The 15854-nt window shown below is 41.1% G+C and overlaps 2 protein-coding genes across 2 annotated transcripts; both read left to right on the forward strand.

Annotated features, from left to right (window-relative positions):
* The first annotated feature begins 57 nt into the window (after nt 1-57).
* hnrnpul1l (heterogeneous nuclear ribonucleoprotein U-like 1 like) lies at nt 58-9637 on the forward strand. Its single transcript, XM_038965160.1, has 16 exons — nt 58-145; nt 588-847; nt 1077-1433; nt 1542-1779; nt 1882-1955; nt 3651-3790; nt 3922-4021; nt 4144-4256; nt 4360-4626; nt 4757-4879; nt 4970-5098; nt 6442-6610; nt 7331-7600; nt 7689-7855; nt 8258-8467; nt 8562-9637. The coding sequence occupies exons 2-16, from the start codon at nt 625-627 to the stop codon at nt 8679-8681; spliced, it is 2700 nt and encodes an 899-aa protein (XP_038821088.1). The 5' UTR covers nt 58-145; nt 588-624; the 3' UTR covers nt 8682-9637.
* Nucleotides 9638-10044: 407 nt separating this feature from the next.
* On the forward strand, nt 10045-14111 carry im:7138535 (uncharacterized protein LOC797998 homolog). Its single transcript, XM_038964953.1, has 8 exons — nt 10045-10199; nt 10437-10543; nt 10961-11080; nt 11192-11460; nt 11562-11642; nt 11764-11880; nt 13247-13393; nt 13497-14111. The coding sequence occupies exons 1-8, from the start codon at nt 10135-10137 to the stop codon at nt 13680-13682; spliced, it is 1092 nt and encodes a 363-aa protein (XP_038820881.1). The 5' UTR covers nt 10045-10134; the 3' UTR covers nt 13683-14111.
* Nucleotides 14112-15854: the final 1743 nt, after the last annotated feature.

Genomic DNA, 15854 nt, shown 5'->3' on the forward strand with positions numbered 1-15854 from the left:
AATATTACCTACAAGGCCTCTAGCCAATCACAGAGCAGACGGCAAGCGCTAACCTTTTCTGGCTACAACAGAATCGTCCATTTTGTTTCAGTTGAGTTGGTCACTGCATGAATCAAGCAAGGAAATTAAAAGAGTGAAAAAAGAGGTTAGTAATGTACGCTAGTGTATTTTGAATGTAAACTCGCATGATTTACAAATAGTAGCGACGCTAGCTATCATGCACATATGTTTGTATACAGCTAGCTAGCTATGACGTTTCAGAATCCGTTGTTTTGGTGTCCGACCTTAGGTGACTATCCTGTAAAAATGTGCCTAGTTGCTAATGCTAACTACCGGTAGTTGGCAGGCAATACTGGCGTAGCAAAGACCGTAGTGAAGTCTATAATGTAACTAGGCACTAGCTAGTTTTATGAAAACTGTTGGCTTTGGACCTATGCGTTGTTTTGCCGTGGATTTTATGTTTCTGTTAACGGGAGCGATGTCCATGTACGATTTTGTAATGCAACGAAATGGATACAGTAGCAAACATAGCCAATGCTAGGCGTCTACTAAACTACATTCCTTGTCTGTAAACAAATTTCTTACAGATTGGGATTTCTGATCACTGAATAAGTTGCATGAAAGATGAGTGGAATCAATGTGAAGAAGCTCAAAGTCAACGAGCTGAAAGAGGAACTTCAGCAGCGAGGCCTGGATACTCGTGGGCTGAAGGCGGATCTTGTCATAAGGTTGCAATCAGCACTTGAGACCGAGGCTGCAGGTGAAGAGGGCGGGCCACCGACTGCTGATGTTGGGGGGGATGAGGAACACGATATTGGCGCAGATGGCGACGACTACTCAGATGAAGGTAAACAAATATTTAGGGGTTTCTATGTGTATGTAGACAGTTGTACGATTGCATTGGTAGAGCCACGTTGACTGTTGTTAACAGATTTTCCGTTTTTAAATGGGGGTGGTACTGTTTGTTTCAACGTGACTAGTGGGCTGTCAATTGTAAACATGCGGATGAAACTGCTGTTATTCCAAAGTTGTAAATCAAGCAGGTTGTGATACTGACACTGTGTTTTCCATACTAGTTAAAGATGATGGGGAAGAAGACCAAGATGGTGAGGACGATGAAGTACAGTTTGTCCCGCAGGCTAAAGAAGAAAAGTTTAATGAGGAGAAAGGTGATGGTGAACAGAGTGAAGATGAGCAGGAAGAAGACAGCCGGGATGGGGCACAGGAAGACAGCCGAGAAGGGGCACAGGTGTTAGAACCAGAGAGAGCCGAACCAGAGATGGAGGAACCAGAGCCACCACAACCAGAACCTGTGCAACCAGAGCCACCACAACCAGAGGCTATGAAACCTGAACCAGTGCAACCAAAGCCAGTGGAACCAGCATCAATTGAGCCTGAAGCAAAGCATGTGGAGATGTCTGAAATTAAGCCAGGTCAGTAATAACATACCTCAAATGAACAGATTAGTGCTTAGTATATTCTCTTAATTCACCCTGCTGCTCACGCTGTAATTATTGACAACATTGTCCTCTTTGGTGCAGATGAGATTGTGATGAAAGCAGAGTTGAAAAAAGAGGCAGATGAACCTCTGCAGCAGGAGCAGTTGAGGAAGGAGCCAAAGCAGCCAGAGGCACATCTTCCAGATGCTGCCAATGAATGCGAGGCCATGGAGGCTGAGCAGGTGAGCCAAGCCAAAACGGAGGATGACCGATGCAACCGTAAGAGGCCACACGATGAAGGCCGTGGCTATGGCTATTATGAACACAGAGAGGAAAGAAGGTAAGTGTGGGGGAACAGGTTTGAAAACGACTTCACTAAAGTGCCTTGAAAACATTCTTCCGAACTATACCCCTAGCTTATGCTCCACGCTCTCGCGCACAGGGCACGTTCACCACAGCCCCCAGCAGAGGAAGAGGAAGAAGATTTTGATGACACTCTTGTGGCTATTGATACGTGTAAGTGAAAGTACTGTTTGTTTTGTGATGGTAGTAGAATTTGTGTTGAATGGTTTATTGTGTGCATTAACAACATACAGTTGAAGTCGGAAGTTTACATACACGTAGGTTGGAGTCGTTAACAAATTTTTCAACCACTCCACAAATTTCTTGTTAACAAACTATAGTTTTGGCAAGTCGGTTAGGACATCTACTTTGTGCATGACACAAGTCATTTTTCCAACGATTGTTTACAGACAGATTATTTCACTTATATTTCACTGTATCACAATTCCAGTGGGTCAGAAGTTTACATACACTAAGTTGACGGTGCCTTTAAACAGCTTGGAAAATTCCAGAAAATTATGTCATGGCTTTAGAAGCTTCTGATAGGCTAATTGACATCATTTGAGTCAATTGGAGGTGTACCTGTGGATGTATTTCAAGGCCTACCTTCAAACTCCGTGCCTCTTTGCTTGACATCATGGGGAAATCAAAAGAAATCAGCCAAGACCTCAGAAAAAATATTGTAGACCTCCACAAGTCTGGTTCATCCTTGGGAGCAATTTCCAAACGGCTGAAGGTACCACATGCAAACAATAGTACGCAAGTATAAACACCATGGGACCACGCAGCAGTCATACCGCTCAGGAAGGAGACGTGTTCTGTCTCCTAGAGATTAATGCACTTTGGTGCGAAAAGTGCAAATCAATCCCAGAACAACAGCAAAGGACCGTGTGAAGATGCTGGTGGAAACAGGTACAAAAGTATCTATATCCACAGTAAAACGAGTCCTATATCGACATAACCTGAAAGGCCGCTCGGCAAGGAAGAAGCCACTGTTCCAAAACCGCCATATAAAAGCCAGACTACGGTTTGCACATGGGGACAACGATCGTACTTTTTGGAGAAATGTCCTCTTGTCTGATGAAACAAAAATAGAGCTGTTTGGCCATAATGACCATCGTTATGTTTGGAGGAAAAAGGGGGATGCTTGCAAGCCGAAGAACACCATCCCAACCGTGAAGCACGGGGGTGGCAACATCATGTGGTGGGGGTGCTTTGCTGCCGGAGGGACTGGTGCACTTCACAAAATAGATGGAATCATGAGGGAGGAAAATTATGTGGATATATTGAAGCAACATCTCAAGACAGTCATGAAGTTAAAGCTTGGTCGCAAATGAGTCTTCCAAATGGACAGTGACCCCAAACATACTTCCAAAGTTGTGGCAAAATGGCTTAAGGACAACAAAGTCAAGGTATTGGAGTGGCCATCACAACGCCCTGACCTCAATCCTATAGAAAATTTGTTGGCAGAACTGAAAAAGTGTGTGTGAGCCAGGAGGCCTACCAACCTGACTCAGTTACACCAGCTGTCAGGAGGAATGGGCCAAAATTCACCCAACTTATTGTGGGAAGCTTGTGGAAGGCTACCTGAAGCGTTTGACCCAAGTTAAACAATTTAAAGGCAATCACTGGGAATGTGATGAAAGAAATAAAAGCTGAAATAAATCATTCTCTCTACTATTATTCTGACATTTCACATTCTTAAAATAGTGGTGATCCTAACTGATCTAAGACAGTGAATCTTTTACTAGGATTAAATGTCAGGAATTGTGAAAAACTGAGTTTGAATGTATTTGGCTAAGGTGTATGTCAACTTCTGACTTCAACTGTATTTATTTGCCTTTGGGGGTATGGTTTTGTTTTTCACAGATAATTGCGATCTGCACTTCAAGGTATCACGTGACCGGTATAGTGGATACCCGCTCACCATCGAAGGTTTTGCATACCTGTGGTCAGGTGCACGAGCTTCCTATGGCGTCAACAAAGGGCAAGTCTGCTTTGAAATGAAGGTATTTCCTGTTTAAATTAAGTTGCATTTCACTTAGGCGCTTTGTTGATGGAATATTCAGGTTGTGTTTTCCGATTGAGGAGTCTCATTGATTTGAATAAATATGAATTTGGTGCATGTTTTGTTATCCAGATAAACGAGGAGATCTCTGTGAAGCACCTTCCCAGCAGTGAGCCTGATCCACATGTAGTGCGCATTGGCTGGTCCTTGGATACCTGCAACACCCAGCTCGGTCAGTTTGTGAAAATGCTGCTGTACTTGAGCTGGAAAATTTGGGATTATCTCATTGTTATTATAAATATTTTATGCGATTTGAAACTAACACAAAACTCATTGTTTTTGACTCTATACCAGGTGAAGAAAAATTCTCTTATGGTTATGGAGGAACTGGCAAGAAATCTTCAAATTGTAAATTTGAGGATTACGGGGAAAAGTTTCGTGAAAATGATGTCCTTGGGTGCTACATTGTAAGTATTTGTGATAGTACAGAAGATTCACCTAGATTCGTCTGCCTAAAAAAAGCTGAGTACTCAATAAGCCTAAATGTTTTCCTCTCCATGTCTGGTTCAGGACTTCGATAGTGGTGATGAAGTGGAGATGGCCTTCTCAAAGAACGGCAAGTGGCTGGATGTGGCCTTCCGTGTGTCACGGGAGGAGTTAGCTAAACAGCCACTCTTTCCCCACGTTCTTGTGAAGAACTGTGCAATTGAATTTAACTTTGGCCAGAAAGAGGAGCCCTTCTTCCCCCTGCCCGAGGGATACACCTTCATTCAGAACGTCCCTCTGGAAAACAGGATACGGGGAACAATTGGGCCTGCAACCAAGGCTGACTGTGAGGTGAGTGTCTGCCATATTGGTTCATTGAGTGGTTTGTTGATTTGGATCATTAGACTAGATTCCTTCTGTCGTCAGTAGCTGTGAGATGCCAGGACTTATTCCTCATGTTTGTCTCTTGTTTTTACCTTAGCTCTTGATGATGGTTGGCCTACCTGCATCTGGGAAAACCACCTGGGCCTCAAAGCACGCGACAGAGCACCCTGCAAAGAAATACAACATCCTGGGCACCAATGCCATAATGGAGAAGATGAAGGTCAGTTATCTTTGTTTGAACACAGAATCCTTCAGTCTTGGTCTTTAGTGTAAAGTTCCCCACTAACGTAATGAAAACCTCCACCCTCAGGTGATGGGACTACGTCGTCAGAAGAACTATGCTGGTCGCTGGGATGTCCTGATCCAGCAGGCCACACAGTGTCTGAACAGGTTGATCCAGATCGCTGCCCGCAAGAAGCGTAACTACATCCTGGATCAGGTATCTACTGTCTGATTTCTCACCCCATTCTATGTTAATGTGCTCAACCTCCCGCCCACTGCTGTTCACTGATGCACATGTCCATTAATGCACTCTTTGATATACTGTCTCTAGTGTAGAAGCCTTGATCAACAACTCCTGGAAGTTATCACACTTTTCATTGTCCTGAACATGCTGCTGAAATCATTATTTCTGTTTTCGCTTAAATGAAAGCAGTATTGACATTGTATGTTTTTACTCAATATTTTTTTATTTCCTCTCTGTATGTCCTGTTGAAAAAGAGCTCTAAGCTGTACAAATAGTCCATGTCTATAATAAGATGTTGAAAAACAAGTAAACACTGCCGGGTGGTGAGTAAGAAATACACCTTCTGTTGTTCGTTAACTGTAAGATTAGTTCAAACTCACATCACCTTTGATGTAAGATAGCTGATTTATACAGACAGCATATGGAACTTTTGAATGTTGTATGTAAAATGAATAAAACATTAAGGTAAGTGAAAACTAACATGTTTGAATTTTCAGGGCGTTTGTTCAAGTTACTCAAGGTAGGTGAGGTCTTGGACATTCTTATGGATGCCATGGAATTAGTGAGTATTGACAGGTAGGTAGTGTATGTTGTTATTGTCATGACAGATGGACTAATGACAAGCAGGTAAGTTCTGGTAAGTAAATAGGGGGACCCTGTTATTGTAGGCAAGATATTACGCAGCTCTATAAACTATTAATTGTTGGTTTATTCAGCAAGTTACATGAACTCAATGACAGCACAGAGAATAGTTTGAAAAGCAGTACATTGATTGCCCTAAAAGGGTTTATCTGGAGACAATTCAATTGATTTTACAGATGTTTTTCTTCTGTTAATTGTATGGAAGTGAATGTGAGCTCTGTGGAAGAAGGGATTAACAGGAACATTCATCTATTTGCTCAAGCTTGTAAGAGTGAGCTGTCAATATGGCAAAAATAGATTCAAAGATGGAACATGTTTAAAGATGCTACTATTCTTGTGTAATGTAGTATTTTGCATTTTAAGTAGCTAACGTTCTTAGCTATTCATTGGAAACGTTGACCCGTTGAGAACTTGCAAGAATTAACCCAATAGATGGCTAACATGGGTCCCCAAAGTTCTTTCTCACAGGAAATGCATTCCAGACACAACGGTAAGTTGTGAGAGACAACCATATGTAGTTCCAGAACAGTAAATATAGGCATGAAGAAAAAAAAACTCTCACTTTCATCATTGCAGGAATCCAATTTCCCTCCTATGGAACGCAAAGCTGTAACAAAACCAGACAAGTGAACAATAATGAACAGCTTCTACTTCTTTCTTGTCAACTTTGCTAGACAAATGTATATGGATCAGCCCAGAGACGAAAAATGCGTCCTTTTGAAGGTTTTCAACGCAAGGCTATTGTAATTTGTCCCACGGACGAGGATTTAAAAGAGCGAACGTTAAAGCGAACTGATGAGGAAGGGAAGGATGTGCCCGATCATGCCGTATTAGAAATGAAAGGTAGGAATTCCATGGATAACAAAATTTAAAAAGACAATGCATTTCCTATGTATTTTTTTTATTTTTTATTTTATGGAAACTTGGAAGATCCCAACCGTCCCCTTCCCCTCAGAGAGCTATTCCCACTTTCCCCCTATCATCCATCATTCTCTTATTTGAACCATTTCTGTCAAACTTCTCGTTCATCTATTTAGCACTGCAAACTCAGGGTGACGTCCATTTCAAGTGTTGGTTTTGATTCTGACCCTTGAAGGATGAGATTTTAATAGATGATCAATTTAAATTTTAAACAAAACCATTGGCAGTGCAATTTCCAGTACCAAGGGAGGGAAATATTAAACATTTATCACTTAAGAACTGAGGACATACATACTCCCATAGGCTATGCTCCCATAGGCTATGCTTGTGATTTGCAGTTGCAAACTTTCCCCTATCTACATATTCATAACTCTCCTTAGTTTTGCTATTTTATTTTTCTCCTCTATTTCCTTGTCCTCCCTAAACTGGAGCAAATTCTCCCCTGTCCCTTGAGGTAATGTTTTGCTCCAATTCTGGTGCAACTCCACTCTCTCACCTAACATGTATTCTCCCCCACTTCACTCTTTTCCCTTTCTACCCCTTCCTATTATTGTCTATCAGATAGTAATAATGATTTTCTTTGTCTTTCGACGGCGCCGCTATACTCGTCCTGACAACGTCCAACCCCTCTGCTTCCTGTAGCCAACTTTGTGCTCCCAGAAGCTGGTGAGTTTCTTGACAACGTGACCTTCATCGAGCTTCAAAAAGAAGAGGCTGACACGCTGGTGAAGCAGTACAACGAGGAGGGCCGCAAGGCCGGCCCACCCCCTGACAAACGCTTCGACAACCGCCAAGGAGGTTTCCGTGGTCGCGATGCACCTTATCAGCGCTATGACAACCGTGGTGGCTCCCAAGGAGGAAGGGGAGGCTACCAAAGTCGTGGCGGACCCCAAGGTGGCAACTTCAGAGGAGGTGAGGAGCAAGGTTTCTGCTCAACTGTTTTGTTTTTCTAAATTTGTGTTGTGAGCCTACTTAACTTCCTGCCCTTTATACATGACAGGCTATAACCGTGGAGGCTACCAGCAGAATCGTTGGGGAGGCAACCGTGATGGCGCAGCAGGAGGGCAACATGGTTACAACCGCAACCAACAATCTGTAGGGAGCTACAATCAACACCGCCAAGGACAATATAACAAGGGAGCCACTGGCAGTTACAGCCAAGGACAGGTAAGCTGTCTAATATATTGGTTACTTTGTTTGTTAAGGGGAATCTTCACACATTTTTTCAACTTCATATTCATCGTTTCCAGTACCACCCCAACATCAACGTGTGAAAATGCTGTGTTTATGTTTTGTAGTAAAACGGATAATGACGTCATCAACCAATTAGTAGGCAATGCCTACTCACAACTGGTCAAAGTCACTCGACTCGCACTCATGATGTAATTGGAAACACTTATCTTCCTATCTTTTTACAACAACATAGAAATGCACCACTGGAGATAATGAATATGAAGTTGCAAAATGTTGGTGTTTCCCTTTAATGGCATCTCCTTACATGTGGTTCTTCCTCTGTCAACACTTCACCAGTCCTTCCAACTTTCTGACATTGTATGTGTTAACTTGTAGCCACAGACATACAATCAGGGCTACAATCAAGGCTACAATCAAGGCAACTACAACCAAGGTTACAACTACGGCAGCTACAGCCAATACCCAGGTTACAGCCAGAGCTATAGCCAAACTCCTGCTGCTCCTGCCGCTGCTGCTGCTGCTCCTGCCGCCACTGGACAGACCTACAGCCAGCAGCAGCAGAACTACAACCAGCAGTATCAACAGGTGACTAGCCAGTTTCTTAGTTTCAACGTTAACCTGTCACCTGTCTAAAACTCACTTCATAATGTCTTGCTCTCTTTCCCTCTCTCTGATCCAGTATGCACAGCAGTGGCAGCAGTATTACCAGAACCAGAGCCAATGGAATCAGTACTACAGCCAATACGGCAACTATGGCAACTACAGCCAGGGTTCTCAGGGCTCCCAAGGCACGCAGTAGGCCTACAGTAGTGCACTGATGAGACGGATCCATTCCCTGAGCAGCATTCCATTGCTTATCCTGCCTGCAGGCTACACCTGTCTTTTCGTCCTCCTCCATCATCTCCTTAATGATTAGTCTTCCCTTTCTTATAGCTAACATTTTCAAGGTTTTCTTTTCAGGGTCTAGTGGTTTTTCTCCCTGCCTTTCTGGTATAGGAATTATTTTTTAATGTCACGCCACAACATTAGCATTGTTTTTGCAGTAGGTCCTGCAACCATTTAGTAACATTCAGCTTATTTGTCTTGCCTGTTTGTAGACCCTGGCTATTTTAAATGAGCAACAGTGGTGTAGTTTAACATGCATATGTAGTACACTTTTCAGTGTTGTGCAGTGAATGTTTATTAGAGCTCATAAAAGGTAGCTGGGATTTGCATGTGTACATTTCAATGTGTTTTTAAGAGAGATGGAAGATTGTAGGACAACATTTTGTTTTTGTTTTAATATTTTGCTGTTTACGCGTCATTTTTAGTTTTAATGTTAGATCAAAGAACCATACATTTTAAAGAAATTGGTGTAGAGTCTGGACTAATTATATATATACAAAAAAATGTATCTTCAACTGTTGAGGTTTTGATTTAATCCATTAATATTTTGCCCATATTTATTGAAATTGAAGTCTTGAAGACAAACATTTTGATTACTTTTTTCTATAACCTGTATAAAGAGAGCTTGTAAAACAACATTTACCAAAATGTATTGTTTCACACCATTTAAAACGTTATGTAACAGTGGTGGTCATCTATTGTCCCTCCAACTTGTTTTTCCAATCTTTGTGATCATTAACTAGTTTCATGTGTGGTTGTAAAACTTTTTTATACCATATACCATGTATGTAAAACAGTATCTGCATGTGGTTCTGTGTTAAATCAAAACTTACTCTTTTTGTATTTGAGAATAAAATCTGAAGACTTTGACTCTAGTTTTTTTTCTTTTTTTTTCTGTCATGTTTCTTGATTACTGGTCACAAGTTGAGATTTTAATTATGGATCAGACTCACATAGCTATAACAGATACTGTTAATTAACCCCTTGCAGCTGTGGCTATAACCTTTGAAACCTGTTTTAAAGGCACAGTGTAAAGGAGTAAAACATATAGTGCAGAATAACACCTTTAGGTAACGGATATTATAATAAAATGTCCCAATGCACGATAATTATTGTAATTTACCTACAGAAATTAAAAGCTACACTGGCTATTTCATCCATGCATATGTCCTGTAATGTGTTATTAATAAAATGTGTCATTCGCATCGATGCATCAAAGTGGATTTTCGATCTATTAACCTTGCCTTGAATCCATTGTATACCTACAGAACCCGGAAGTACAGAGCTTCTGCAACTTTTTAACCGAACATTTGGGAAAGACGGGAAAGGAAAATTACTTGTTGCAAATGCAATAGCTACATGTTTCAATGTGTTCTATTGAGTCTATAATGGAGAGAGATATAGGAACAATATATGCTATAAAGGCTCTTGGGTGAGTTTGTACGTGTATTTTGAAAACAGATTAGGTTATGTCTGCTACCTAGCTAGCAGACGTACTGCACGTGCCAGATGGGATACACAAGTAAACAGCACAAGAGTAGCTCAGCTAGTCGCTGAGTGACTCAGTTTAATACGTTTGCTTTCGCCACTGTGTTTTCTGAACCTTAACTATCTATCTAGCTATTACATGTGTTGCTTGATCTCGGTCATTACTTTAACATTATTTCAGGTACACAAGCAGTGTCTGTGTCAGACGGTGCAGGTGTGATGAGCTTCCTTGTCCGCTGCTCACTTGGCTGGCGTCAGAATTGAGGGCTGTCTGCTCAGAGTTACAGGGTATAACCTTACAACTAAGTCATCATGCAATTGTACATGATACAAGGGTAGCAGCTAGAAGGTGCACCTACAGACACTTGCTATATATACTAATTCCAGGGATTTTTATATTTTCTACATTGTAGCATAATAGTGAAGACATCAAAACTATGAAATAACACACATGGAATTATGTAGTAACCAAAAAAGTGTTAAATCAAAATGTTATATTTGAGATTCTTCAAAGTAGCCAACCTTTGCCTTGATGACAGCTTTGCACACTATATATATGATTTTTATTTTCACATACACAGGACAGATGAAGTGAAATGTGTTGTTTTACAGGGTCAGTCATAGTAGTACGGTGTCCCTGAAGCACATTAGAGCTAAGTGCCTTGCTCAATTATGGTGTGTGTGTTTGGTACGCACGCATTTCAGACCGAAAGACTGGTGTTGTCCTAGTGGGGGAGTTGCGGACCCTGCTGACCGAGTTACTTTGTCCCTACGCTGCACTGACCACAAATCCACTGAGTCCTCCTCTCCTCAACAAAGTCACTGGTGAGAGAGATTAGGCAGGTGGGAGTTCTTGAAATGTCAAAGTGTTGAAACGAAGTGAATAATGTAAGTTGTGTATTGTTGATGCTATTGTCCTTATGGTCTTATTTGCAGAGTTCATGGTGTCAGAATTACAAGCAGCACGCATACTTCAACATAAAGAATTACATCCAGAGGATGAGAAGAGTGAAGGTAAATCTGAGAAAGAGCAGAGAGCGGAAGATCCCAGCATTGTTGATACAAAGAACTGGTGTAAAGAATATGAAGATGGCCAGGAGATGGAACAAGGTGACAGGAAGGAAGAAACAGAGCGTGAATTAGCTCTGTTGCTTCAAACCCTAAACATGGACGAGTCTTCACGGCTTACAGATGTGTGCCATCAGGTAAGGAGGAGACCGACTCAGACAGGATGTGATATGAAAAGTGTCTGCAGAATGTTGCTGTTGATACAGTGCCCACTTCTCTATCACACTTTACTATTCAGGTGAAGTCACGTCTTGCGATATTGCCGTGTGGCGATGTGACAGAACCTCTGCTGGACACCAATCTCAACTCTGAGCAATGGGTAGGTTGTCAAAAGGGGGGGGGGGGGTTCCTCATGACAGTGCTGAAGATTGTCAGTGTATTTGGTACCTTATTTATTCACCAGGTTATTCATTTCTGTATTGGTTTTTCCACCTATTTAGAGGCATGTCCAGAAGATAAATCAGGCTCTATTAGAGGACTATCATTGTCGACGCCAAATGATGATCAAACGTTTTCAGGTCACACTTCAGTCCTTTGCCTGGGGAGAGAAGGAAAAGGTATGCAATACTGCCTCTTTACTAAACATGACTTAATATGCAGGCTAAATCGATACTGAGTGTAGAAAACATTACAATCACCTTCCTAATATTGAGCTGCACCCCCTTTTGCCCTCAGAACAGCCTCAATTCTTTGGTTTTGAAAGCATTCCACAGGGATGCTGGCCCATGTTGACTCCAATGCTTCCCACAGTTGTCAGGTTGGCTGGATGTCCTTTGGGTGGTTTACCATTGTTGATACAAACGGGATACTGTTGAGTTCTTGACATACTCAAACCGGTCTGCCTGGCACCGACTACCATACCCCGTTCAAAGGCACTTCAATATTTTGTCTTGCCCCTTCACCATCTGAATGGCAAACGTACACAATACATGTCTCAAGGCTTAAAAATCATTCTTTAACCTGTCTCCTCCCCTTCATCTACACTGATTGAAGTGGATTTAACAAGTGACATCAATAAGGGGTCGTAGCTTTCACCTGGTCAGTCTGTCATTGGAAAAAGCAGGTGTTCCTAATGTATGTCCACATTTGCACTCTAGTGCTTTTAAATTACTTAATTGTAGTCAATGGGGCGCAAACGCAAGGCCACGTCGAGCAGAATTAGCAGGCATGTGCACAGCACAGAAATGGACTTTGTTCCTATCTTCACAGCTTCAGGCAGCATGCTGCGCCCCTTGTGGAACAGTCTGTAAGGCGTTGCCAGCACTGACCTTTGGATCATATCTTCTAAATATGGTAGTGTGATAAGATCTCCAACTCCTTAGGACCATATTCCATCAGACCTGGGTCTCCAGAATAAGTCAAAAAAATGTCTGGAGTTGCAAGAATCCACAATTATATTCCACAAAAATACATTACAGTATAAAACAAACATAAACATGCCCTTTTCTTGCATTGGCGCAATGTTTCCCTCCCCTCCCCCCTGGATACCAGGTGACAGGTTTTCATTGAATAGGGTCAGACAGGATCTTGAGAGGGAGAGTCTTTGCAGTGAACAGCAAGTTAAGGCATGTCAGTCAGGAGCAAAAAGTTGAAGTCCTCAGATGTAAAATCAAGGAAGAGGATTGAGACTTTCACCATGGTGACATGAGGTGTGATGAGCAACATAATTTTTTGCATTCAGTGAGCATTTACTGAGAGCAAAGCGCAGGGATGAAGTCAGAACCAGAAGTGGAGTTCCACAGTCAGCAAGAAAATTAGGATTGACGATCTGTGTAAGTCAGCATTAACTTTTTGCATATATATCTGAATATAGACTTTTGACAGTAACACAGATCCCAAAAATATATTGTTTAGTTTTATATTCCTTTATTGTTAGTAGCTACATGTATATTAATGGTAAACCTGTTTCCATGTTCCCCACAGGAGCGCAGTGAAGTGCTTGCCTCAATACCTCCACTCTCATCACTTCCCCTCGTATCCCAAGTCTCCATGTCTCTTCTGCTTGCAGCAAGAAAAGACCAATCTTACATTTTACCAGTAAAGGCAGGGGAAAGCACTGAAGTCTACAAGGTATGCTGTAGCTAACTAGCTTTGAGTTTTGTTTGATTTTTAGAATGAAGATAAAGAGATTAACTATTCTGATTATTCTGTCTTCTCCTCTGTCTCTGTGAAGGTATTGATGGGCAGTGTACCAGACCGGGGTGGACGGCCAGGAGAAATTGAGGCCCCCATGCCCATGTGGGAGGGACGGAGAGAGGGAGGAGGGAGGGGTCGTGGAGGAGGACGTGGAGGGCCACGCGGAGGGGGTGGTCAGAAACGACAGAACTTTTCTGGAAAAAAGAGAAACAAACGAGAGTAACACAATAGGTTGTATGAAGGAAATGACAAGGTAGAATTTAGCAACATGGAGATAAAGACAAACCCACAAGCAGAAAGATTTCAATATCAAAATACATTTTGTTTAACATTAATATAATTTATGCAGATCCACAAAGGTGGAGTCCTGAAATTTTGCTAAAAGTCAAATTCATCAACAAAATGTGTTGATTTGGATGTGGAATTTAAATTAAATTGAAGAAATATGTTAATAAGGATAGGCAATAATCGATTTGTGATATTTGAGGGGGACAAATAGGAAGTTTATTATGTAGATAAAAAAACTATTGTATTTTTTAAAATACTCGAATATATTGCTTATGTTAGAAACCTGTAGTCTATTCGTTTGATTACTTCAATATCGTTTCAATGTCACTATCTGTTTAAATAAAGCCTTAAGTACTTCCTTGTACTTTTGTTCTTTTGTTTTATCACCATGAGAAAACACTGATATAAATGTCATTCATAGTCCTGTATGGCGGGTATGTATGAGGATGAAACATAACTATGGATGAGCAACTAACTATACATTATAGTATCTTTTCCATTATGTACTGACCACTTCAAATGATATTTTTGACTTCAGTACAGACCAATGATTTATATATACACTAGATGACTGATAGGGTCCGATGTTGAAGCCACCGTGCCTCTGTAACAGGGTTATATTGGTGATTCCCCTTGCCACTTCATTGTTAAGCCAATGGGTTTTTGGTTTTATTTTTGTCTTGCCTCCGCCTACTCAACATGGCATCTTATTGGCTGGTTTGCGTAGCTTGCCTACGAGGGAGGATGTTTCAGTTAGAATCGTCCCAGTGAACAAGCGCCAAACCAGCGGTAAGTTGTTGGTTGCAAAGCACTGTACGTCACAAGTGATGATTTTAAATGTACAATTTATATCAATTTGTTTGTAAATGTTATTAGAACACCACACATAAGATGTGGCGTTTTTAGTGCATATTTGTTGTGCATTTTGTTGTAGAGAATTCCAGCTAATACTAGCTAGCAACATACTGTCTGGTGGGGGGGTTCGTATATTTTGTACAGTGCGTGAGTGCAGAGTTGGATGGTGAGCCGTGCATTGCATGACGTGCAATTTTGTGCTGTTTCTATCAGGTACATTGTTCAAAATATTATATTGTATATTGTAATTGTTGTATTATTTTGGTAACTACATTGCCCAGTGAACAAGCACCAAACCAGCGTGCGTGAGTGCAGCGTTGGATGGTGAGCCGTGCATTGCATGACGTACAATTCTGTGCTGTTTCTATCAGAATAAATCTCCATGACTGGTGCTACAAGTTGGGAGTTCGTGTCGTTGATTGATTGTACACAACGCAAGAAGAGTACTGTTACACCTCCATCTTGGCACTCCCCCACCGTTGTAAGTGGGGGAGTTATAGAAAAGCATTTCTATGTCTACATTTTGTTTTTGACACATTTATTCTATTAGACACTAAAAGGGAAAACCAAACTATCTTTAGGTATTTTTTTCCACTAGTCCACTGTTTGTATCATCATGATGTGGCCGGCAACACTTTGCTTCTTGCACGTCCAAAACTTAACGCAGACATGCATAACATTGTGGGACCTTTTAACAGTGGACTAATTTTAAAAAGTTGACTGGATTTTCACTTTAATTTTTAGAATATTACTGTCCCCAATACAACAAAATACATGCCATTTTGTCCTTGAAACATTTAATTGAAATACTGTTGAATTCCATTCATTCTATGGAGGACTGCTTCTTCTGAGTGAGTGTTTTTTCTCAGAGTTGCTGGAATGTCACGTCCTACTTATACCAGTACACTCGTAACAACCTAAGCATTACGAAACTTATATTCGATTAAATAAGCCACACGTAGCAAATAAGCCAATTGTTAAAGGAATTTCGATTCCTGTTTATTAACCAATTCAATTAAAACACTCTGCCCATAAATAAGAATTTGTAAGATAATTATCAGCATAAAATGGACAGATACCAGTCTTAAAATCAATCAATCAATAGCGTTTATTCTCGAGAGTACTGATCATAATACATTTTACATCAGGTTATATAATAAAGATGATGTCATAGGTTTTAATGTCCAACCTCCTCTCGGATACAATGGCAATACAGTTCGAGTTCTCATTACTGTCTGCCACCTGTTAAACT

Source organism: Salvelinus namaycush, chromosome 26 (assembly GCF_016432855.1).
Source record: "Salvelinus namaycush isolate Seneca chromosome 26, SaNama_1.0, whole genome shotgun sequence".
NCBI classification, from domain to species: domain Eukaryota; kingdom Metazoa; phylum Chordata; class Actinopteri; order Salmoniformes; family Salmonidae; genus Salvelinus; species Salvelinus namaycush.